Genomic DNA, 25472 nt, shown 5'->3' with positions numbered 1-25472 from the left:
GTATCTACGTCTATATAAATATAAAACTCAAGTCTACACCCTTTTGCAGGTATAGGTAAACTGTTGATAATTTATAATTAATAATAATAATTTATAAATTCCATAGGAGAGAAATAACAGCACATTTCAACCCTCTCGTTTCAAGCACAAAACAATGTTTCAAAACACAACCCTTTTTACGGTCACATAACTTGTTCTTAGTTTAAATCTTTCAAAAGTCAAAATTGACATGTGGAAAACCTGTGTACGTATAAAATCGACGGTAAAAATATTTCCTGTAACGAGCAAAATTACAGGTTTTGCAAAAAAATATTTGAGTCTGCGATAAATAGTTCTCCGTACAACCACGGGAAACGCTGTAATCAGTGACAATTTAGCGCCATTTATGTTTCTGTTCTGTGAAGGTCTTATTCTGTGTTTTTAGTACAGCCTTGGCAGGTGCGTTGCCTAGCTACTTAAAGCTCCCATATTGGTCCACTGCAGCTGATGAGAGGTCAGGATGCCTAGATCTCTCTGGTTCCTACCTAATCTTTTTTAGCTTCTGGCGCGCTCTCCTGAGTGTTTTTTAGGCTCTTCAGTACCAGGTGCTCCAGGTGTAATTTTTGTGTATTTTTTAGCGCATTTTCCAACGAATGCGCAATATCAACTGTTATTTATCGAGATATCTTTTTCAAATTTTAATCACAGATGCTTCTGTTAAAGGCAAACATAACTGATATTGCAAAAATTAGATGTGCGCATGCCAACTTCTTTATTTATCAAAATATTTCTTTAAAATTTTAACCATAGATGCTTCTAGTAAAGAAAAACATATCACATGTAGTAAAAATCGAAAACTACAAATGTCATTAGGAAAATCAAACATATCGCACATAGTAAAAATTAAATGTGCTCATGCGCGAACTGCGCAACGCCACCTTTTTTGTTTATGGAGATATTTCTTTGAACCATATATGCCTCTAGTTAAGAAAATCACAGCGCACATAGCTATGGCCTTTTGGGAAGTACCGATCATTCATGGATAATTCGGCGAAGTTACTCGCCTTAGGGCGAAAAACTTTTTACTTGTGTTTGTTTTTCTTCTTGGTTCATGTGAGTCACACGAGTATGGAGGAAAGAAATGTCTACACATGCACCCGTGTAAGTAGGCGACTTAGTACAACTGACTGGCGCCCGGTTTTCCGAGGGTGAGGCCAGTAGTTGCCCCCTGACTCTTAGGATTTAGATTATTTGGTGAGGTTGCCGCACCATCCTGAGTTCGGTTCATGCAGAGTATATCTACATGGTTTCATATGTGACGAGCATCTTCATTCATAGCATTAACCGATGCGTCACTTACGCTTAGGCTGTTCCCTTATCCGCCACCTGGTAGGGTGCCTCCCCTCAGGTTTGGTGGAGTAACGAGGGTTTCCTGATAAGGGATACTCATGATAATTTAGAACTTTCCAGCGTCGAGATAGCTCGGTGCATTTGTCTCTTTTTCCAGTTTTTGATTTAGGCAGTGGCGTTACAGTAACCACGTAAAATTCACCATTGTTGTCAAAGCAAGAAAAAACGAGGCCATTTCGTCTCTGAAAAGACAATGAGACTTCTGCACTCTTAAATATTTTTATGCTATGTATCTGCAGACTTTGTCTGTCCAAATGCGCCGATTATACGTTATTATATTTCAAAAATAGATTCTAACATGCGCTGAAGATCCAAAAGATGCATACCCAATCATATTTTGTGTGACAAAACACGACAACGGCACGTTAAATTTGTGGCAACTCACATTTGCCGATAAAAGCAAATTTAGCCAAGTGCTTAGTATTGGGCATAGAAGTCGGGCATCAGGTCATAGGTACCGTGTTAACGACATTACGTGCCATCCTGTACTGCCTTTATTGTTAACGACTAGCCATCACAATATCGTTGATAAGGATCAAAATAGCACTGTAAGTGATTCACTTCTCTCTGCGACATTTCTGACTGAACGTTTCAGGGATATTGCAGCGAGCTTATTTTATGGAGAGTTGATGCCGTTGGTCCTTTATCAAAATCGGGCGGTATATGCGAGTTGGCACGGATAAGTTCGTCTGAACCATCTGCGTTTAGTGTAGTTGCGTGGATTCCGACCTTGCTACCGTCTAGCACATTGGGAAACTTGTCCAATTCGCCTAGTGCCTGCTTTGTAGCTTCCGACGGGCACTACCTGAGAGTCTATCAGGCGGTTATAGATGCGCGTACTTTACTAGCCGATATTTCTTCTAAAGAGAATCGATTGAGAGATTCGACCGAAAGTCTAACCTCGGATTTATCGTCGCTGAACGAACCGAGTCTTCTAGAGAAAATTAACATTGTTTCGCAGCAAAGCACAGCTAGACCGGGTTGTATAATTCAACTGGAAACTATTTCAGAGGCGATTAAGTGGCAGAACACAACGTTTTTGCATGTGTATCAAGAACAGCTAATAAAAGGCCAGCATACCTCCCCAATAAATTTAAACCAAAATGACGCAATGGTCGATTTGCAACAAAATTTTGTTTTCGAGCAACCATTTTACATTGTCCTTTTGGATTGCACCGATCAACATACAATAATACATATGTGGAAAATGATAATAGCGTCTAACGAATCGGAATTTTCTTTAACTGGTAGCCAGATGTACGTTCCGGATTGCAATTTGGTGCAAGACGAAAACGACCTTTCCAGACGCAACAGTTTAGAGTCGCTACATTTAAAACAGGCGAAAATAAGTCCTCACGTCAGTATTACAACGAGTAAGGAAATAAAACAAATTTTGCCCCTTCCTGATGGGGTCGAAATCGTGCACGCCGCACCTGCCGCCGGCCATTTGAGTTCCGCGTCAATTTATCCCGCCTGCCTCGCCCCGTATTGTTTCGCGACGGCGTGCAATGACGGAACTATTCGCTTTTGGACCGTTTGTTACGATTCACCGATTGTACGGTCGTCCCAGCATTTATTACTCGACGAGGACGGTGAAGTAATCGATACGGGGAAAGTGTGGACTGAATGGAAGATGGTTAAGGAATCTGCCATCGAAATTGATGGTCAGTTATTGAATATTAGTGTTGCGTATTCAGGACGATTAGCTTGCGCATATAAATATGGTAAAAGTTTTACGCGGCCCAACAAGAGCGATCACGATTCTAGGTATGGAAGTCCTAAATATAAAGCAGTCGTTGCATTACATAATTCTACGATCAAATGAACTTACCTGAAGTTCGATCGGAATTATATGAGGCATCCCGTCCAAAGATGTTATTTATTTAACAACGTAGGATGTTTAAAGATAACTACTTCAGTTTGAATTACGTACATTTCCCGAAGTAAAATCATCTTTAATGAGGAAGACAAAACTAAGACTAATAGTAACTGTATTGCTTTTACATATTGAAAATACTATGAGCGAACTCGCTTCTATCTATAAGAGGGCGGTTGTAGAATTCAGCGAAAACGTTGGAGCTCCTGCTCCAACCCGCCGAGTCCTTAATGACATCTATAGAAACCCCTGCTCTTTTTGCAGCTGATGTTGACGCGTGCCTACTCGAGTGGGGTTTGAAGATGCTTGTATCAACGCCCGCTAACTGCAGCGTGCACTTCACCCATCTACTCAGGGTTTGTTTTGAAGCGGTTCTATAGGGCCTTTGGTAGGTTAAAAACAGATTTTCTTGGCCTTGTCTTAATTTCTCAGTTTCCTGTAAGTACCTCTGTAGGCAGGAGAAAACGCAGAGATGAGGAAGATCGTTGAATCTGGGAAGAATTAAACAAGGTTGACGTCCGCTTACCTTGGAGGTTTTGATCCTGTCTGGAACTACAATTTGAATTAAATTCTCAGAAGTTAAGATGTTTGATATTTTGATAAGGGAGAGGGTTTGCAACCTTTGTCCTGTTGCTAATGTGAGGAGGGCATGGACAAAGCTTTTAGAGATTCCGCTGGATGTGTTTCAAAGTAATTAAAAATTTGCCTAGGTTCCCAAACGCAGTTATATCTAGGTTTTGGTGGCCTTAACCTTGCCACCCCCTTCATAAATCTCTTGAGCATTTGATCCTCACCTAGATTTCCTGGTAGAATTAATGACCCTGTACGAGTTGATTGTTCCGAAAGCACATTTTGTTGTGGTAATGATGTGTTGTAGAAAAGAAATCACTTCTTGGGCTGATGCCTGAAAAACGTCGTTTCCTGAAGTTTCGCGGAAATTCCACCAATTTCTGAATGTACTTCCATATTGTGCGATAGTAGCTTCCGAAAGAGAGTTTAGACAAGTATCGATGGCGTTTACCGGCACACCCTGTAGTGTTAGTGCTTTCCGGATAACCGACATGCTACCAGGGTAAGTTTGGATGCAAGCGGGTGGGCTTCCTGGCTGTAAGGGGATAAAAGCATATTAACGTCCGATCCGAAATAAAGAGGTTTGTCTATTGCCAGTTTCACAAAGAGTGGGAACCAAGGTTGTGAAGGCCAGTATGGTACTACCACGATACCCCTAGCGTCGTCTGTGTTAATTTTTTGTAATACTCTTAGGATGATTGAAAAAGGGGGAAAAGCGTAGAAATTTAAGTTACTCCAGGATAGAGTAAAGGCGTCGCACGCTACTGCCTCTGGATCCGATTGCCAAGAGACATACCTTATGCATTTGCGATTAGCTATCGAGGCGAACAAATCAATATCCGGTATTCCCAGTTTGCTTTTAATTTTCTCAAAGACCGAGTCCGCTAAGGACCATTCTGTTTCTGGGCGAAGAGCGCGACATTCGGCATCTGCCTCCCAATTATCCTTGGTGTTAATATAGGAAGCGAATATCCAGATATTTCGCTCCTCGCACCATTGCCAGATCTCCCTCGCTAGTTTGTTCAAGTGTTCGTGCTGCACACTGCCCATGCGATTCACACATGCGATTGCGGTGGTATTGTCGCATCTGACAATTACAGCACGATTCCTTAAACTTCTAGCGAAACATTTTAGCCCTAGGAGGATGGCCTGGAGTTCCAGAAAATTAATATGGTGTAATTGTTCGTTTGCCGACCACGATCCCCGCGCCCTTTTGTTCTTACAACATGCCCCCTAACCTGTGGACGATGCGTCCGAGAAAATCTCGAAATCAAAGGATTCCCGAGTGAGGTCATTATTGACCCCGTACATATTTTTCTCCCACCAATCAAAATCTGAGGACTCCGGAACGGGCATGGATGCATTAAAGTCCATGTTATTCTCTCTCAAAGCCTTTGGCTTATATGCTTCGAAGAGCTTTGTGTATACCCAGTCGTACTTCACAGCTGGGCATACTGAAACTAAGAGTCTGATAAAACTTGCAAAATCACGAATTTTACAAAGTTTTTTATTTCGAAAATATCTAATCAGTTGTACTATTTTGTTCCTTTTTTCGGTGAAATTTTTAGAGTGTCTGAATGGAAAACAAACCCCAAAAAGGTGCACGTCTTAGATGGTTCTAGTTTTGTTTTTTCCCAGTTTATTACAAATCCTAGCCTTACTAGTAGCTTAATGGTCGAAGAGGTTTTCGTGCGACAGTCTTCACGGTTTTCCCCTAAAATTAAGAAATCATCTAAATAGTTAATGCAAGAGATGCCGTTGGCTCTAAGTTCTTGCACGACTGGCCTCATAACTTTAGTAAAAGCATGAGGAGCCGAAGCCAGTCCAAAAGGAAGGCAAGTGAACTCGTATAGAGTGTTGTTAAAGGAGAACCGAAGAAACTTGCGGTCTTCCGGAGCGATGGCTACGAGGAAGTATGCATCTTTCAGGTCAATAGTGGATAAAAAGAAATCTTTCTGGATCAACTTACGCACCGTTCTCGCGTCCTCCATTTTGAAGTGAGGAACGTCTATAAAGCTGTTAAATCGCTTTAACCGCCCCTCTTTGCAGGAGTTTAAGAATTTCCACTTGCATAGAATCGTGGTCTTTTTTGGGGAGTGTTCTCTCCTGTGGGAGATAAGTTTGCACGGGAGTTTTGGAAAGTGGTAGCTTGTAGCCCAAAATCCGATCAAGAATAGTTGCGTTTCCCGTTATTGATTCCCACTCTTTTCGAAAAAGGGCAAGTCTACCTGCGAAAGGATTATAACTTACCGAATTTAGTTTTTCCTCCGGTAATTGTCCCTCTATCGAGCCTTCGGGATATGCCCTTTGCGTGACTCCACCCCTTTGCGGTGGGTCGGGCGATATCTGTTTAACTGCCTGTTGTAGGGCTGTTGTCTCTGTTTCTCCTCTTCCATTTTCTTACCCTTATAGCTAACACTCTGATTAGTGGTTTTGTAGCGTTGAGGGGTTGGTGCAGTCTTAAGGTCCTGACAGGCGTTTTGTAAGGATTTAGCTGCTTTGACTTTCTCGCAAAGATCCGATCCAAAGAGAAATTCGGAAGGTGGGCATGGTTCGAGAATGTCCTTGGTATTTTTATTGAGGTAGGGAAAAATAAAGCTGCGCCGGGCCATCGATAAATCGAAAAAAAGACCATTTAGAATTTTCCCGGCGTCTGACAGCAAAGGCAGTAATGAAGAGGTGTGAAGATCTTGATGGTTAGCCGAATCGTTCAGTAATTTATCTATGCCTTTTCCCAAACCTATTATTCCAGCGGATAATTTCGTTTGAAAAGAAACGTACCTAAGTGGCGTCTTTTTTCAGCATATTGTGCGGTAATAAAGCCTTAATTTCTGGATTGATTACTGGGGGTGTTAGTAACGGGCAGTTCGATGGTTTTTTGCACTTATCCAAAAGAGAGGCGACGTCGATCTCGGACAGCCCTTTCGATAAAATGTGCGACCAGCGTGCGCTCAAGGCTGAATGTAGAGAAAACGACGAACTAATTGGCGATTGTTTTTCAGAGTGACTCACATCGCACGGAATGTGAGTGTCACATACTGCTGTTTCAGCGGCGCCGCGCGGGTTACCGCTTACGCTTATTACACTTCGCCTATCGGTTTCAAACTATGACCGTGAATATCTGCTGCTGGACCTAGAGGATCTAAAACCGGGTGACTGAGGAGGCTCGCGAAACTGCGGAGTCCCTCTCGAAGGCGATAGCGAAGATGTTCGCTTCCAGTCTCTGCGTCTCGCACGGGAACGCGATCGAGACCTTTTATTGCGAACGTGTTTATTATAAAGTTTTTCTATGCGATTAATCCACTCTCTATGAGAGCTAGAATCATCCGAATCGCTGCTAGGCGGCCGGAGCTTCTTCTTCCTCTTGCTAACCTTTGATTTTCCACCCTACCTCTCCTAGCGCGGCGGATCCAACGGAGCATGCGCTCGTTTGCTCTTTTAAAAATTGTGGAATTAAGCACCTAAAGGCGGACTACGTTGTTAAATAAATAACTTCTTTGGACGGGATGCCGAAATATAATAAATATTAAAATCGCCTTAAACAAATTTGTGAAATGACTGCTTTGTGTTAAGAACGCCATGAAAACTCATTTCACACTCATTCCAGATACATCAATTTGTGTGTTGCAATTTACGAATGTGAATCCACGGGTGGTACCGAATGGGTATTGGAAGATGTAATTCACCTAAAAAACATTCACCTGCCAAGAATTACGATTGACAGACATTTAGATTTGAGCTACCTTTACGACTCAAAAACGTTGCGCAGAAAGCAACGGATAAACGAAGTTCTTCACACGTTTTCCAATGACGAAAGGCAACTCGCAAATGGAGAGAATAACATTAAGCCCACACTTCTCGCCGTACCCAGCTTTAGTACTTTACAGACTTTGCGCAAATCGATTTCGGAAATTGGCAATATATGCCCAATAACACAGAAGCATATTGTGCAACTCGACTGGGTTTCGAACGAGGATGGCTCACATATTTTGACGGTCGCTTGTGGAAACAAAATCATGCTTTACACTCCGCTGTCTTCGGATTTAGCCCAAGCAAATGTTAAAGCCATGAAGGAATCTATGAATACTAACAGGCCGATTTTGCGCAAAGCCAGTTCTTTGGCGCAGCCATTATTTGTTGACGATTTCAAATGGATGACTTTGCGAAAGATTGAATTACAAACAGCCGACGGATTACCGGCTCTTCCCATGCAGATAAGTTGGGTGCGCGATGGGTTACTGATAGTCGGGATGGACTCCGAGATGCACGTCTACACTCAATGGCGACCCAATTCTGTCCCAGTTCGCGCGGTGGACACCATGGAAAATGACGGGAAAACTCTCCGAGATCTCGACATACGTACTTTAACTCAGGAGAATCAGCGCAAACTGGCCGCCATTCCGACATTAGGTAGAATAAGCTCTGTTAATTTGCAAATTTTAGACAGAAAGCGTACGACAAAAGACTCCAATCCCGATTACATGCCCGATTACGGTCTATTCGAGGCGTCCAGAATCGCATGCCCGGTCTTACCCCAATACCATCCGAAGCAGTTAATGGAATTACTAAACTCGGGCAAAATACGGTGGGTGAAAGCGATTTTAACTCACTTGGTCAAATGTATCGGAGGTAATCAAGATAATTCGGAAGAGATGCAGGGGTGGGCCAGAGCCCGTACTCTTTCTGTTAGCTATCCGGCTGGTAGTCCCGAACATCGCACCAGTATAAGTGAAATCACTTTGGATTATGCCGAAATTACAAACATTCCACCGTTACCGTTATGGACTTTACTTGCTGCAGACAAAGAATGTGCAGGTAAGGAGTAACTGTAGCTACTATGAACGATAGCGGATTTGTCCGCCATATTGGAGCTATTCCAAACTGTGTTTTAATTGCCAGTTATGCAATTATATTATTAATTGAACTGTTTTTAGTTGTGCTATTCAAAATTTGTTGGTCGGGGTTAGCCTTTACAAAAAAAAAGTGTTTAAACCAAATTTGGTACATATATTCTTATACATAATAGGGCGGAATCCGCACGCGTAGGTATGCGGGTGATATCTGTGCCACAGTGAAGTATTCGTAGAACAAACCAAGAGTAATTACAGTTTATTAGAATACTTTATTATTTAAGAGAACGGAAAACGCGTGTTTATATACGTTTTACATAATTCGAACTGTCATCCCAAAATCAGAGCCGCCTACTTGTATTAGGTGTGTTACATCTACATCACTCCTCCCCGCTAAGATGAAATGTCCAGGACTCCAGGTTATGCATGCTTGGCCAGGACTGCCATCACGAAGTCTTTGTATTTTTCGGGCAGTTTTCCTGCTGTAGTGCGATGTGGGCGATCGTTGACGTATGGCTGAATTTGTACTTCTTCTTCTGAGAATTCTCCATCGGCATCGTCGAATGAGCTTGTCATGCGGCTTTCGTTTGGATCATCTTGTGGAAGAGGGCTTTCAAGGATCTGATTGTTCTGACACGAATAGGAATTACAATCAAAGTAGTCGTAATGATCGGTTTCATTGTCCTGATGAATTGGTGACACTCGTCGTTGCAGTTGATTCTTGTGCGCCTTAATGATTCGGTCCTTCACGTTGATTAGGAAATTTGTTTCTCCCAGTTGCTTTAGGATAACTCCTGGATGCCACATCCAGTCATTGCCATGGTGCATCTGATAGTAAACTGTCTCTCCGATGCCGAATGTTCGTGCTTTCGCTCCGTGGTGTCTGTTGAACTGTTGAGCCATCTTTACATTAGGATCACCTTTTCCGTCTGACCGTTCGAGCAAAAGATCGAATTTCGAAGGCATTTTGCGTCCCGTCATGAGTTCAAACGGTGATTTATTGTTGAACGCATTAGATGGAGTTCGGCGATAGCTGCTCAGGAAGATCCTAAGATGAGAGTCGATGCCACCATCCGTCCCTTCAAGTTTTCGCAAAGCCGTCTTGAGAGTGTCAACGAACTTTTCCGCCCTTCCGTTCGACTGTGGATGATAAGCAGCTGAGGTGATGTGCTGAATGCCTTCCGCCATACAAAATTTTTTAAAAGTTTCTGGTATGAATTGTGGTCCGTTGTCCGAAACGATCGTTTTGCAAGGACCCCAGTGAGCGAATATTTCAGCCATTGCCTTGACCGTTTTCTCCGCCGTGGTTGAACGCATCCGAATGACCTCCGGCCAACTGCTAAAAGCATCCACTACGACAAGGAAGTAGTCACCTTCCATTGGACCTGCAAAATCGATGTGCAATCGTTGCCACGGTGCTTCAGGTTTCGGCCATGGGTGTAAAACTTCTTTAATAGGCGATTTTGCGTTTTCAGCACACTGCTTACATCGCTTGACGAATGTTGTGATTTGATCGTTGATTCCGGGTCAGAAACACTTCTCGCGAGCTAGTGATTGCATGCGTGTTGCACCCGGATGCCCAATGTGAAGTTCTTCAAGTATCTTCTGCTGTTGACTCGTAGGAATGACAGGTCTTTCGTCGAGAAAGATGCAACCGTTGATTATCCTCAGTCGGTCCCGGTGAATGAAGAATTCCGCTGCCTTATCATCGGAGATTTGTCTTTTCCGTTGCGGCCACGCAGCTTCGATATAAGTTCTGACTCTTTGGAGGTGTCGGCATGCTGCAGTTTCCTTCTGAAGGTCCTCGACATTGATTGGAACCGACAACGTAACCGAAACCTCTACTTCAGTCTTGTCGACGCCTTCGTCTTCCATAGCGCATCGAATCTCCGCGATAACGACATCCTCGACACCCGGTTTGGCGTGAGAGCTGATGAGTCGAGACACGAAATCAGCGTATACAAAATTGGCGTTTCCGATGTATTTGATGCTGAAGTCATACCCCAGAAGCGTAAGAGCGTAGCGTCGCAGGCGATTCGCTGTGTGAACTGGGATGCCCGTCTTGCGGCCGAAAATGCTGATCAACGGCTTATGGTCCGTCTGGAGCTCGAAGTGTCTTCCGTAGATATATTTATGAAACTTCTTGACTGCATATACCAGAGCAAGCGCTTCCCGAGAACGGAAAACGCGTGTTTATATACGTTTTACAGGTTTTACATAATTCGAACTGTCATCCCAAAATCAGAGCCGCCTACTTGTATTAGGTGTGTTACATCTACATCACACAGCAGCAAATTGTTATTAATTGTGGTAGACCTTGTAACGGCTTAGTGACATTTAGAAAGGTTGAAGACCCTTATTTGCATTAAATACGGCACTGGTAATGATTTTCCATTCACAGTTTATCCACGGCTAGCTCTGCAATTAAAAATGTTAAATACCCCTTACTTTCTAGAAGTTTGACGTTTTACCGTTGAGTGAAGGATTAGGGAAGAGGCGCAACCGTAATGTAAATTGTCGTTCCATAGCGATATCTCACATTATTCTCGCTCTAAACGTTTTTATACACCCCTCTGTCCACAAACTACGGAATGAGTGAGTGCTGCCACGCAATACGCCGTCCGTAACTACACATTATTTTGTATCTGATAAAATTAAAAATAGATATTGTGTGTTCATTGTGCACTTCCTTAGCATTTTAGAGACTTCATTCATTTAATTCCTATTTATATCAACCTACCTAACTTACCGTAATAATATTGCATGTATGTGACACCGCAAGAGAATGCGTATTTACCTAGGACTAGATAATTGAAAATCAATTTCTTTTGTCCATTGCAGTGGCGTATCTAAGGTGGGGCAGACAGGGCACGTGCCCTGGGCGCCTACGCAGAGGGGCGCCAAACTCCAGAAGGCGGAAAAGACGAGAGAGCCTGCGGTTGAGTGTTGGCACTCCTGTAAAAAAATTCCGAAAAATTCAAAACAACTCAAAATTACGGCTGATGGTTCGAAATAATCGTATTCTCTGATAGTAAATAGTAAATAAGTAAATTATTGTGTTAATACATTTAAGAAATGCTTACACTCGTCCGTCGAATCATATAACACATAAACATAAAATGCATGAAACATATAGAACACTATTAAATAACATGAAAAATCATTTAGGAATAAAATAATTAAAATAAAAAAAAATACAAACAACAAAAAATAACTTAAAGCGTTAAAGTCTTGAGGTTGTTATCTAAAAACTCTTGGATGTTATATATTGGATTTTCGCGTAAAAAAGTTTTAAGTTTCTTGGAAAAAAGTTGTTCATTTAGAGATTGGAAACAAGAAGGTAAACGGTTATACAACATACAACCAACCTGATGCAAAATTTATGCAAATTTTATAAAAAATTTTGCTAACATTTGCCTAAAACTGCGTAAATCTAAGACTATTTGTAATATAAACTTTGCATAAACTTGAATGCAAAGTTTACATCAAATTTGTGTGAAAAATTGTTAACTGTTAAATAAACTATTAGTAAAATAAAAATTAGACAAATTAGAAAATTGTCGCGTCCAAGAAGGCCGATTACGAGTACGTTGAATTATTTTTGTTTATTTTTGACATGGGTCAAACATAAATAGAATACATTTTTAATTACTCATAGACCATAGTGTTTAATACGTCAATCCGAAGTCTTTCGCATTTTTCCAGTGCCATAAATTTTCCCGCGGCATCAAACCACCTATAAATTGCTGATAACTCCCATAAGCATTTCTGAATTGCAATTGATAGATGGCGGACGAGGGAGGGGGGAGGGGCGCCATTTAGCTCAGGTACGCCTCGATTGGGAACCTCCTCAATTAACGTTTAAATCTTTAAATTCAAATCAAAGGCAGATATAATGTGGCAGAGCAATAGCGTTGACTGATATTTGATGCTTTTAAATTTCTTTGTCCATTATAAGTTATATCTGTGCAGGCTGCACATCAAGTAATTAATATTTGGGAGTGCGGATTTAATTTTAGCAACGATTTTAGATAGTATTCGCGCTGATACGAATAAGTCAAAATTATAAATTGTTTACTGATCAGAAGCTAAATTTAATTTTAAGAATAGAAACATTAGAGAAAAAATAAAATTTAAATTCACACATGTAACAATTAGCCGAAAGCTAAATTTTTTTATTTAAATCACTAAATAAGGTAAATTCATTTGTTCGTTAAAATTGACTCTTTTCTTGTTTTTTGGTGGGAAGAAATGAATAGATTTGTCACCACCGTAGTCCTTTTGAAGCAAAAATATTCACTTTTATTAATACTAGCATTGTCTGATTTTAAAATAATTGGTTTACAAATTTCACAATCATGATGTTTTAAAAGCGTATGGGCTAAATATCCCGCTACATAAATGTTAGAGGACAATTCAAGGGTTGGCTTTTCGGGAATGGGTCCAATATTTTCCTTGTTTTGTATTACTTTCTCGCTATTTTCAATGTTTGAACTTTTATTCAACTCAGAAACTTGCCTTAAAAAGCTAATATTACCAGACATCTCACTATTTGATTCGTTATTTGCCATTGGTATATCTACATCTAAGTCCAAGTGTTCCGAATCATCAATTTCACAATTGGAATTACCTAAATTTGATTTCAATCTTATTGAAATTATCCTTTCCATACTTATTCTAAATTGACGGATTGTGGGATTTGGATTGTAGCCAGAGCAATTCCTCACGACGGAAAAAAAATTTTCAAGAGGGTCTTGATTAGTGAAGTTGGTTAGTAAATACTTCACTTGCTCCTTTTTCAATTTATTCCACAGTAGCAGAATGGCTTTTATTGTACATTGAAAACCTTTCAGACAGTAAATGTTTTTTCTTTGTCGATTATTTTCATACACTTCTATGTTTTCAAATAACACTAAACCGGCTTCGAGAACATCTTCAGTTTTAGAATTATAAATGGACAAGGGGCGTTTATAAGGATTTGCGTCTCTTAAGACGCGGCTATTTAATGCATCGAAAATTTTGTTTATATTTTCGATAAATGTTGCTGTAGCGAAAGATGTCGTACTTTTCAGTTGACCTAATTCTTGTGCCGATTTTATAGCTGCAGCTACAGTGTGAGAAAAAATTTCACTCGCATTTTCTGAAAGCTGTTGGGGTTGAGGTGTTCTTGCGTAATTTTGTACATAGGTACTTCGAGTCGTTTTACTTTTCGAATCAATTTTATATGTATCTATAAGGTCCGTCCATGCAACATGTTCTTTATTTACAATGAATTGTAATTTACAATTCATGAAGTTATTCCTTAAGCTATATTAAATGCGGTGCGTCAAAGCATGTTAATAAAGTCTCATCATCAATAATTATTTCTGGAGAATCCGCAGAAGCTCCAAGTAAGTTGAATACTGATCGTTTATTAGCGCCCTGGTCACAAACTAATAATACAGGCTTTAAAGAGATTTGCCTCAACGTCTTCACTACATTTTCAATTGTGCTCTTTAATTCTATGCCTTTAACGAATCCAGCTGAAATGAAGTATCCAAGCGGAATTTTCCAATTGTGCAAAAGTCCACGAATTAAAAATACAAGCGCAGTATTTGCTATTTTTGAATTTCTTCAAAAAAACTCCAAGTCTTCATATCCCTCAATCATAACCTTCGTCAAAATCCAAATGTTGTTTTAAAGATATTTGCCCTTAATTTTAATTTCTTAATTAGTTCATTCTTCATGCTATAAAAAAAAATGCTAAATGGAAATGTACAAATACCGCATAGAGTGCGGGAATAATATTTATTACTCAATGCGTATTGGCAGAAGAGTTGGACTGGGTCAAGCATAGAGTGACCCGGTGACCCAGTTAGTTTACTGACCAGTGACCCGGTGACCCAGCTTGACCCGGTGACCCAGTTTGACCCAGCTTGACCCGGTGACCCAGCTTGACCCAGTGACCCAGTTTGACCCTGTGGCACAGCTTGACCCGGTGACCCACTGACCCAGCTTTACCCGGTGACCCATCTTGACCCGGTGGCCCAGTTTAAACCGTTGACCCCTAGGTCTTAAGGTTAATTTTTATTCAAATTTATAGCATTAGGTTTGTATTGGTATTTACATTTTGGCATCCAAAACAATTTCAAGTAACTTTTAATTTAAAAAAAAATTTCCTCAATAATATTCGCCAACAAGCACGTAGCCCAATTTCATTCAAGAGAACTAATACCTAAAAAATCAAATGCATTTGTTTATAGTTTGTAGTCAAGTAGTCAATGAAAGTATTTAGAGAAAAGATTTATTTGGATTAAGCTAACTAGTAGAAAAAAATTAAATGTGAATGAACACCAGTAAGCAACTGGTAAGCCCTGAAGCAAAGAAATGAACTGTTCAGAAATAACATTACTATAATACAATTCGGGACATGGAAAGTTTTTTTACGGCAGTATTAAAGCAAACATCACATTCGATCAAACTAGGTTACTGGGTCAAATTGGGTCCCCAGGTGAAGTTGGGTCGCTGGGTCAAACCGGATCACTGGGTCTAACTGAAGAGAGTATGACGTAACCCAGTGACCCAGTTTAATTCAGTGACCCAGTTGACCCACTGACCCAGTCCAACTTTGANTTAGTCTCAACCAAACCACGTTTCGCGCACGTGTTGTTTTGTTTTCAAAAACAGAAACGTAACTGTAGCAACCCACAAAAAATTACTGAACCCATTGTGATGCTACCACATTGATACATTGGAATTTAGTTTATATCAATTATAAATTGATCGTGCAAAAAATAGCGTAAGCACCACGGTCAGTAGGTTTAAGTTCTTACCCAGTTTTTAATTTAAAAACACTATTCCATTTTTGTATAGTTCGATAGGAAGGAAGAGTAAATCGTAAATTCTTAAGCATAAACTTATATAGAGATGGCGATTTGTAATAAAACGATAATGCTAGATCTTTCTCTGCTTTGGTCCAGGGTCTTCGCTGGTGGTGAAATATTTGCATTTTTGTAAAAGTCTTAACAGCATTACTTTTGTTTTTTAACAGCTTTTCTATCAAACCAAACGACGAGACTGATGCTTTTTTCTTCAATCGAAGTGCTGAAACTTGTTTTGCCTTTAATTTTTTCCTAAGTTCGTAAACTTTAACAGATAACTTCTTCACTTTCCCTGTTTCTATTACCTATCGAATCCAGGGATTGCATGTGTAAAATTCTATCGCTAACCACAGATACATGCGATGGCGTAGGACTGGGAGGGTTAGAAAGGGCTAACTTATACTTTTTTGCAAAAGTGTACATGTTTGGGGAGCCTATCGGACGGTTTCTCACGCCATAACTGGATGTATTGTCTTCCTTTAAGAGAATCAGAATAATTAATATTGAGAATGGGGAGTAGTGTGATGTGCAGAGCCCGTTCTAATTTTTTGAATTAACTGTGATTTTTTATGTTCTTTTAATTTCGCTTTATTTTCGCCAGCGGCTGATAGCTTAATTTTTAATTAATACTATGAAAAGCAAAATGAATAATTTATTCTACAATAGAAGTAACCGTATTTACATGACGAGAACAGACACTGCCACTGAATAATGAAAATACTATCGATTATTTTAACTTTTCCTTGCAATATATTGATTGCATTAATTTAATTTATCAGCTGAATTTTGCATTACAAGGCTTGACCGATCAAAATAATTAACGTAATTTACCCATTTCATATTTTACTGGGATTGCACCTTTACGTAAGAGTTTTCTTTTGCCACTGACATAAAAGTCGCGTTCATTAAAATGCTTCTCACATATAAACTTATACTTAAAGTTGCTATTTAAAACTAATTTAATATTTCCCGAATTCTTCACCCACTCGCTAATTCTGTCTGTATCAGCAGGGAACTTAAACAATGTCAGTTTTGGTTTGCTTTTCGAGTTTGAATTGCAATTGATATAAGCGCAAGAATCGCCGCCCATTTTAACTCGAGTCGCTGTTACATTACTAATTGCAACCAACCTCGCCGTTGCAGTTCCAGCCTTGTATTGGAAAACTCGACGGGATGTTCAGGTTACGCCGCCTAGATCACCACGGGACGCGGTGGCGACATAAAGCGTCATATGGTTGCGTCTCTTCTCGTATTTAATTACTCAATGGTTTTACCTCCTCTTTAAATCTGAACGTTTAAACCTGGTTTAATTGATCACAATTCCATTTTTCTTACGTTTTCCTTGATTTAAAATGGTAGTTTGGTTCATAAAAAAACAACGTGATCACGTATCAATTCTATATTAGCCTCTTATATAAACTTTCATTGTTTATCCATAACTAGATAGATCCTTACCTTTCCTAGCTTAAAGGTTTTATAAAGTAGGTATAGGTAAACATAATTCTGAAACAGGTATTTGGAATTGTTTGTTAATACCCCCTTTTGCAAGTTAGCCAGGCCACACCTTAATTTTTTTGTAAAGCAATAAGTTAGAACAAAAAGAATCAGATTCAGACTCTGCAACTGTGAATGTGGTATTTCTTTGCACCGAATAGTCAAAGTAGCACTGTGAAAACAGACATTGAACTATTTGTTGATATAATAATAATAATAATAACATATACAGGGTGATTCCTATAGTACCTGCCACCGTTTGGGAGCGTATAGGGGGTGCCTAGGGGAGTATTTTGATATAGGACACTTGGGGTCGGAAATCTAAAATAAGGGCGCCAGAACCAAATTTATCTTCTGGAATTTCACGCCTGTATGTAGGCAACCCAACCGACCGACGTTTCGCGCGGAGCGATGCAGAGCGAGTTAGCGCGAGGAAGCGACATGGGAGGGAAGGAGGGAAAACGACAGTCAAAAGCAATAACGTTTACAAGTGTTCAACGTGGCCACCGTTGGTTCTCAATGCACTTCCTACATCTAGCCAACTATTATTATACTATTGCCATAGTGTTTATTCACTTGATACGCGTCGTTGCAGACGGGATTTCGTGGGTTTAAACAAAATTCTGATCAAGTGTCAGCCACACATCGCCGCCTGAGATCGCTCCGTGTGCACCGCCGGCCGGTTGGGTTGCCTACCTACAGGCGCGAAATTCCAGAAGGTAAATTTGGCTCTGGCACCCTTATTTTAGATTTCCGACCCCAAGTGTCCTATATCAAAATACTCCCCTACGCACCACCTACACGCTCCCAAACGGTGGCAGGTACTATAGGAATCACCCTGTATTTACCCAACAGTATAAGACCAATAACAGGGCAAAACCTTTATGAGCTATAACATGCTAACCATAATGCAAATATGTACATATTTCAAATAAATTATTCTAGCAATTAAGGAAGAGAAGAAAGACTACAATGAACTGTTTGATAACAACACAATTATGGAAGAGTCATTAGATACATTACTTGAGGATCAAGATATTCCACGACATGACAGGAGGCCGAGTGAACGAGCGACCGGTTTTGCGCACTTCACACCGCGACAAGGTTTGCATGGGAATGTAACGAGCTTAATTTTCAAATTCTCCCCTAGGGCGCATGTTATCTCGCATGCTCACTCACACTCACTTACCCGGATTGTCCAGTTTAGATCAAATGCATTTGTTGGCACTGGCCGATACAGTCGCCACCTGCAATACCGATCTAGCGGAACGGTTCGCCATTGACGCCGCAAAATCGGCGATGGCAAAAGAGAACGTTATTGGTCAGTCGGATGAGGTAATCGTCGACTCTTTGGATGATTGCGGACTCCGTTTCCTCTTAGCTATGAAACATTACGGCTATCTACTGCGGTAATTGCTCCAACGAAATATGATCTTCGCTAATTGTAACATATTTAGCTGTCTTCCACTGGCACAACGCGCCCAATTTCAAAAACAAGGGGTGGGAACCACAAATTTGGCCTGGGCTTATCATTCGGAAACCCAAGAGGAGTTATTAAATTTGATCCCGAGTTACGCTAAGGGCGAGCCGACCTGGTTTCATCTACGGGAGCTGGGCGTGGGATGGTGGATTCGGGGTCTGCATCTTCTTCGTCAGTGTGTACAAGTGCTGGCCAAAGCGTCGTACAAGGTTAAGCAGGATCCGCTAGATGCCGCTTTGTACTACATCGCCATGAACAAAAAAAGTTTACTGTGGGGGTTATACCGATCGAAAAGTGATCAAAAGATGACCCAATTTTTTTCCAACGATTTTACAATCGACCGATGGAGGAAGGCGGCCTTGAAAAACGCGTATGCGTTATTGGGCAAACAAAGGTTTGATCATGCCGCTGCCTTCTTTTTGCTAGCGGGAAATTTAAATGATGCCATTGAAGTAGGTGCATTTGTGTTGCCACGCGTACTATAATTTTGTTGTAGGTGTTGTTGAATAAGTTACACGATCTTCAATTAGCAATTATTATAGTACGGTTGTATGAAGGTGACGGTCCAAGTTTAAAGCGTTTACTTTTTGAACAAATTTTAGGCTGTGATGCGGATGGTAAGTCATGGGTTGGTTGTTTAGTATTTAGTGGGGTTGTTTAAAGGTGAGAATCAAGATATTTCGCAAGCGCACCCGGATCCTTTCCTGCGTTCGATGGCGTTATGGACACTGAAAGAGCATCAGCCGGCATTAAGCACACTTTTAGTTGGTAACGCTGGTTCACAGCATGCCGCTCACGAGGACGACTCGCGCGAGACCACCCAAGCGGATCCTAACGTGTTTAATTTTTATGTCTACCTGAGAACTCATCCCTTACTCGTTCGTCAGCACATTGCTAGCTCCGGGCAACGCAAATTTTGGATGTCTGGGAGAAAACAAGTAGGCAAACGATACCGTTGCAACAATGTATTCAATTTATTGTGTGTAGGTGATGATTGAGGATACTATTACTCCTCTAGAGCGTCAGTTGTATTTTACCACCGCGCATGGACATTTCCGAGCTGGATGTCCAGCATTAGCTCTGGAGGTTTTGTCAAAGTTACCATTTGCCGTTACGGACCGTACCAAAAATATGTCACCCGGTAACATATTTTATTTTAAACTTGTACAACAAAAATTATGCTAAAGGTTTTGGATGGCTAGGTATACGGTAGCCACGCCCATTGAGAAAGGTTTGTTTGATGAGTAATTTTAACGTTTTAACTATTGTGTGTTTGTTCTCATTTTTGGGTTTGGTTAAATTCATAGTAGTCCCAGGGAATGCTTCTTTCAGAATGGATGAGGCTACCTTGAACTTGCCCACATCCAAGTATTTTTCTTATGTACTTACAGCGTTCAAGCAAATCAATACTAGCACTAATCAGATCCTTCAGAATAGTTTTTGTGTCTTCAAAATGAAAATCAATTGACCTTGTACTACCCTAACTTTTTAGTTGCTACTCCAAAGGGTCCAAAATCTGAGTCTCAAATAAATACGGGAATTATTCAGCCGCAATTGAGTGAAAATACAGCGGATTTCGATTGGGGCGCTGTTTCCGATTATAAAGTGAAAACCGACGACTTCGAACTCAAGTGGTCTGATGATGAGAAAGAGGATGAGGATTCAGACGACGGGCTAAAAATGAAAATTAACGAAGAACCTCCCGAGCCGGCCACAGAAGGTGACGGAATCGAGTCAGCAGATCAAATTGATATAATGGCTCAGCAGTTGAAATTCGTGGCATGCTTGAAAATATTAATGGAGGAATTGTCGACGTTAGCAACTGGATTTGAGGTTGATGGTATGTTTACGTATTTCCACTTGGGTTTTCAGCATTCTCAATTACGAATTCGGAATGTTTCAGAGTTTAAGTGTTTTAATAAAAGGCGTAAACCGTACCCATTCAACAGTAAGCTTTTTGTGTGCATTTGTCGCCCGAATTAAACTTGCCTTTGATTTTTACTTGTGAACACTAACTTTAGGTGTAGCTGAAGTATGTCACGTTACTGTCGTTTACATCTTTTTCCATGCGTAGGTGGGCAGTTACGTTACCAGCTTTACATTTGGTTAGAAAAGGAGGTTGAAGCTTTACGTCAACTTTGCAATTACACCGCTTCTGATCATAGTGAGGAATCCGATTTAGAATTGACCGCAGATAGTGAATTAGGAGATAGTAACATTGCGAGGCCAACTTTGCATGAGATTCTTATACAAGAAAAACTGGATTTCGAAGCTAAAGTTTTACGCGCCGCCAACAGAAAGCGCTGGCTTAGAGTTAATGAGACTCTACTCCGTACGTTCCTCAGTTACTGTTCTCTACATGGTGCCGCGGGTGGACTGGCGTCAGTACGCATGGAGCTCGTTCTACTATTACAAGAGTTGCAGCAAGAAAAAACTCAACAGCAGCTTTTAAGCCCCCTACCGTTCCCCACCAGTCTTCCCTTACTTGCTGCTAGTGTTGCTAGTAGCAAAACTGTCATTGCAGATCCCGTCCGCTACTTACAAAGTCTTACGCATGACATGCTACACACTGTGAGTGGTCTCAGCGCCATCTGTGCATTACTGAATTGTCTTTTTGTCAGATTGTCGACTTGACTCAACCGAGCACCTCGCAGAATCAACTGTTGGTATTGCGCGATCTTGCTGTCGCACTTTCGGCATGCATTTATCAATCTTTGTGTGATTCTGATACGTTCAAAAGCACTCTACAGGATAACCAGGTACAATACTTTGAATTTTCTCTAGCCAAATGAAGGATGAGAGAGCATGAAGTCAGGGGGGGAGGGGGGGGGTTTGATTTATTAGTAGCCGCCATCGCCGTCGTGAGTTTGAGCGGCGGGATTGATAATAATCATGGTTTTTTTAGGATCAGTGTGTGACACATTTGGTGGGGAGAAGAAGGCGAGGTTCGATAAACGAAAGACAGCAAATTCACACCTTGCCTTCGAAATGGCCAGGCGTGACTAGTCTGAGGGCGCTGTTAGCGCGCGAAAAGGACGAGGATACCCCGAGATTAACGGTCGTCTTATGCGAAGCCTTTACAGCAACTTACCTTTCTCTTTTACTCTACGGTTTGTGTACTTTGGACTGTGTCATTCTGTTCCACGTGACTGGGCATACCTTCACACAGGAAACTTGGGGACAGTAAGGGCCGGTTTCGTAGGGAACCTCTAACTAGGGCTCGTTGTAGGTTATTTGGCGGAGGCACCAAAAAACTCCTACGTACTGCAAGTGTCACAAATTCGTCAAACAATCAAAGCATTGTGAACACTCCAACGGACGAAGGAAGTGGACCCGCCGTGTGGCTAAATAAGCAACGGGTGAAACTGAACTGCAAGTTGCTGGGGCAGCAACCCGCAACAATGAAAGAAGATAAGGCCACCTATCGCGAGCAATTTGTACCTCCTGAAATGAGTATCTTAGCCTACTTACTTACAAAGGTACGGTAGCGTGTGCGAAGCACGGCTTTTAATCGAAAAATTTGTAGCCTGATGCGGGCCCCAACTGCGATGATGTTTCGAGTGATTCCGAAAGTGAGGAAGAGGACGTATTTGATGCTCCACCGGCTACAGTCACTAATAATACCGAACATTCGGACCCCAATTCGTATTCTTGGGTCGTATTGAAATTTGCTATATTGCGTATCGTTGAGACACGGATTAAAGAATTCCTCGCTGTAAGTTTCCAAGTCTTGCACGCAGTCGGTTAGAACACTATGATTCAGGTGGCAGGTTTAGAAGTGTCCGAATTGCCTGTGGCCAGCCCACTAATTCACAGCAGTTTGCGACGTCTAATGAAATGGCAGGATAGTTTGAAGAAAGAACTCGATAAACGGCAGTCCCCTGTGGAGTACATACCTGGTTGTTTTGTTGAGAGTACAAGTGGGCCACCGTTACAGAAGTATAGGTGTGTACTATTTAGTCCCGTTCCAAGTTCTACAGTTTGTTTCAGGCAACTGCTTGAGCCTCACAACACTCCGTTCATAAACAAAAGTGTCGCGAGCGCTGTCCGTCGGTTGTGGACATTCTTGGTCCACCAAGATTCTGTCCAAGACATTTTCATTAGGGCTGTATTTGGGAAGCGCAAGTCCGTTTGCGCAATTGACGAACTAGTTTCCCAGCATCCCGAGCCGCCGGCCGTTGAACCTGTGCGAATTATACATAAAGAGCAAGATTCAATAGCCGCATTCAGCCTTAACCAGGTACCCTTGGTCTTGTGGACAAATTTAAAAAATTGTTTTAGGTTAACAATGGGTTAATTGTGATTGCAACTCCTCGCGAATTACAAGAAATGGACATCTCGTTGCTGTTAGAACTACCTGCTTGGTTAGAAGACGAGTGTGAATTGGACATATTGAATTTGAAACAGGACTCGACGGAGGTAACGGTTCCGCCCTTCTTAGTCATTCACAGCGCGGGCGATAAGACGAAAGATCAACAGCCCGGAAGTCCACCATCTGGAATTGCCAGTCAAAGCGGGCGTGGCACCACAGTGGTAAGTTGATATTCATAGGTTCATTTCTATTGGTGAACTCATTTCGTTTTGGTTCTCTAATTTGAAATCATGTGTTGTTATTGGGCAAAGTGCATAAGAATAAGAAATTCAATTGACGCAAGTGAACCAGTCTGCTCATGATACTGAGTCATTGATGAATTTCTTTCAAAAGTCTTCACCAGGAGATTCAAATAATTTGTAATTAGATATATTGTTGTGGCCCCACGTTGGGCGCCAAATAGAAAATGCCTTTTTTTTGCCCCGAACAAAAAATTGTCTCAGATCGACTCGGAAAAAAATTTTTCTTATGGAACGTGGCCTGTAGAATCCATAATTTCAAACAGTTCCAAGATTGGGCTACTAGTTCAAAAGTTACAGCCCTTTGAATTTTCTTTTGAAATTGGTTTCTAGTCTATTGCAATTTCACAGTGATTGTACAACTGATGCTGTTCTTATGCACTTTGCCCTTGATATTAAAGGATTTCTATTCTAACAATGCTCACTATTAAAAAATGGCACTTTACGAAGCTACAGTTACAACAGAAATCCCTTACAGACAACCAAACCTGGAATACATTTAACTGATAATTGATATACACATTATGTACCTACCTACTCATAGTATCGTTACACGTCGTGTGGGTAAAGTATGCTTATGTTCCTTTTTTTTTGAAATTTCTGCGCAAAAATTGAAATTGTATGAATGTGTCTGTAGATGAAGGGGTTAAGTTTTCCTGGATGTCATGATCCGAACTTTGTCCGCCTTGTGCTGCTGAGATCGGCACACATGCTTCGGCCGGTTCGTCTCTAACACTGCTGTCTGTAGTGCTTGTTAATGTTAACCTGCATAATTTTCATTTCATATATTAACAGTTAGAACTTCTTGCCTGTCGTTTATATTTTGTAGAAGAATCTAGTAGGTATCTATTTGACCATAGTGTAGTAGTAGGCTGCTTTTATGTTGGTTGCTTAATATCATTGTCTTATGTTATATTTTAAGCAAGAAGTACTCTATAAGTATGACATTTTACACAGTTCCTCGCATATAAAATTTTGTTTATTTCGTTAGGTTCTGAAACATCGAGTCGATGGTATACGACGAATATGCTCGCATCCATTGTTGCCATTGTGTAAGAGTAATTATCAAAGGTAAAGACCGTCCCCTTCCGACGTACTATTTCAGATTTAACTGGTGGCCAAGATGGCTCCGTGCAGTTGTGGGAATGGAACCATTCCCAACCGGTTGCTACACCGAGACCTCCGGGAACATATGCCAAAGTGACGAGAGTGCGGTTTTCGCAGCACGGCAACAAGTTTGGAGTTGGAGATTCCGATGGCAACCTGAGTTTGTGGCAAGTTGGACTTTCTGCTAACGCAACGCGTCCATTTTTTGTAAGTATTTGTTCCTAATTAGTTGTAAATGCACCCAGACACAATTTCCCGTTAACGTCCTAGACTAACAACGCTTTAATTTTGATTAGACACACCAGTGCCATAATAAAGGAATAAGCGACTTTGTATTTCTGGGCTCGTGTAGTTTGTTGGCCACAGGTAAGACATCTGTTTAAGTTCTCTCTGTTTCAATACACTATTTTGATAGCCGGTCACAGTTCTGAAAGTAAAAATGTATGTATATGGGATTCTATACTACCACATGGCAAATCTATGGTAGTTGCATTCACCTGCCACGAGCAAGGCGCCAGTAGTCTCGTTTACGCCCCCCAACACCAACTCCTAGTTTCTACAGGGAAGAAGGGCGATAGTTGTCTAATCGATGTTCGGTCGAAAACAATACGTCATCGGTTTCAGGCACACGAAAGTGCGGTTAAGTGTGTCGCAATTGATCCACATGAGGAGTATTTTGCGACTGGATCTGCGGACGGAGACATTAAGGTAAGTCTTTGTTCGGAACTTCTTGGCGTTTATACGTTTAACAACTACAGATTTGGGGCGTAACTGTTCCAACAGTATTATTGACGTTACCCGCAGAGCACGCTCGTAGCAGTTTTTTCAAAAATATTGGCCAAGGCGTTACTCAACTGCACATAGACTCTTGTGCACGTTTATTCTCATGCGGAGCTGACGGGAGCATGAAGGTACGATTATTACCAGACAGGGAAAGTTTACTTAGTCATTAAGGTCAAAGTCGAAAGGGAGGATATAATTTTGTTTTGTATAGTGTTACAATTTTACCAAATATAGTTGTTATTTAGCGAAATGCAAACAATTGTGTAAGCTTTGTAGATGCTGGCGCTAGTGTATTAAAGTGTAGTCACAGTATTAACTTTATGCCTATACAAGATCATGTTTGATTAATTACAATCTGGTAGATCTTATGTTAAGTAGTTCGCTTCATTTTAAAGTAATATGTATTATTGTTAATATTTAAACTTTGCCTAAATAAATTAATTCATTTACTA

At 41.0% G+C, this 25472-nt stretch overlaps 2 protein-coding genes across 5 annotated transcripts in view; both read left to right on the top strand.

Moving 5' to 3' along the window:
- LOC116174862 (dmX-like protein 2) overlaps positions 1–25472 on the top strand; it is a 34685-nt gene extending 9213 nt beyond the window's left edge. For 2 of the 4 annotated variants that reach the window (XM_031492889.1, XM_031492888.1), the window contains exons 11-35: positions 1680–1937; positions 1985–3156; positions 7443–8650; positions 17985–18143; positions 18190–18448; positions 18497–18971; positions 19016–19136; positions 19183–19457; positions 19507–19660; positions 20012–20359; positions 20423–20467; positions 20594–21090; positions 21141–21278; positions 21425–21702; positions 21749–21998; positions 22046–22234; positions 22283–22464; positions 22510–22759; positions 22801–23052; positions 23768–23851; positions 24122–24182; positions 24236–24444; positions 24534–24603; positions 24653–24945; positions 24996–25472. In XM_031492889.1, coding sequence (XP_031348749.1) covers positions 1680–1937; positions 1985–3156; positions 7443–8650; positions 17985–18143; positions 18190–18448; positions 18497–18971; positions 19016–19136; positions 19183–19457; positions 19507–19660; positions 20012–20359; positions 20423–20467; positions 20594–21090; positions 21141–21278; positions 21425–21702; positions 21749–21998; positions 22046–22234; positions 22283–22464; positions 22510–22759; positions 22801–23052; positions 23768–23851; positions 24122–24182; positions 24236–24444; positions 24534–24603; positions 24653–24945; positions 24996–25190 — 7422 coding nt within the window. In that variant the 3' untranslated portion in view covers positions 25191–25472. The remainder of the gene's footprint in view (positions 1–1679; positions 1938–1984; positions 3157–7442; positions 8651–17984; positions 18144–18189; positions 18449–18496; positions 18972–19015; positions 19137–19182; positions 19458–19506; positions 19661–20011; positions 20360–20422; positions 20468–20593; positions 21091–21140; positions 21279–21424; positions 21703–21748; positions 21999–22045; positions 22235–22282; positions 22465–22509; positions 22760–22800; positions 23053–23767; positions 23852–24121; positions 24183–24235; positions 24445–24533; positions 24604–24652; positions 24946–24995) is intronic. The other 2 variants (XM_031492891.1, XM_031492892.1) reach the window with 2 other exon arrangements.
- LOC116174873 lies at positions 9910–10859 on the top strand (the record flags this gene model as incomplete). The annotated part of the gene is given in 1 exon segment (XM_031492902.1): positions 9910–10859. A coding segment is annotated over 1 exon segment (599 nt), but the record flags the coding sequence as incomplete, so codon positions are not given.

Source organism: Photinus pyralis, unplaced genomic scaffold, assembly GCF_008802855.1.
Source record: "Photinus pyralis isolate 1611_PpyrPB1 unplaced genomic scaffold, Ppyr1.3 Ppyr1.4_LG6, whole genome shotgun sequence".
NCBI classification, from domain to species: domain Eukaryota; kingdom Metazoa; phylum Arthropoda; class Insecta; order Coleoptera; family Lampyridae; genus Photinus; species Photinus pyralis.
Note: the sequence above shows the minus strand (reverse complement) of the source record. Positions and strands in the feature narration are given on the sequence as shown.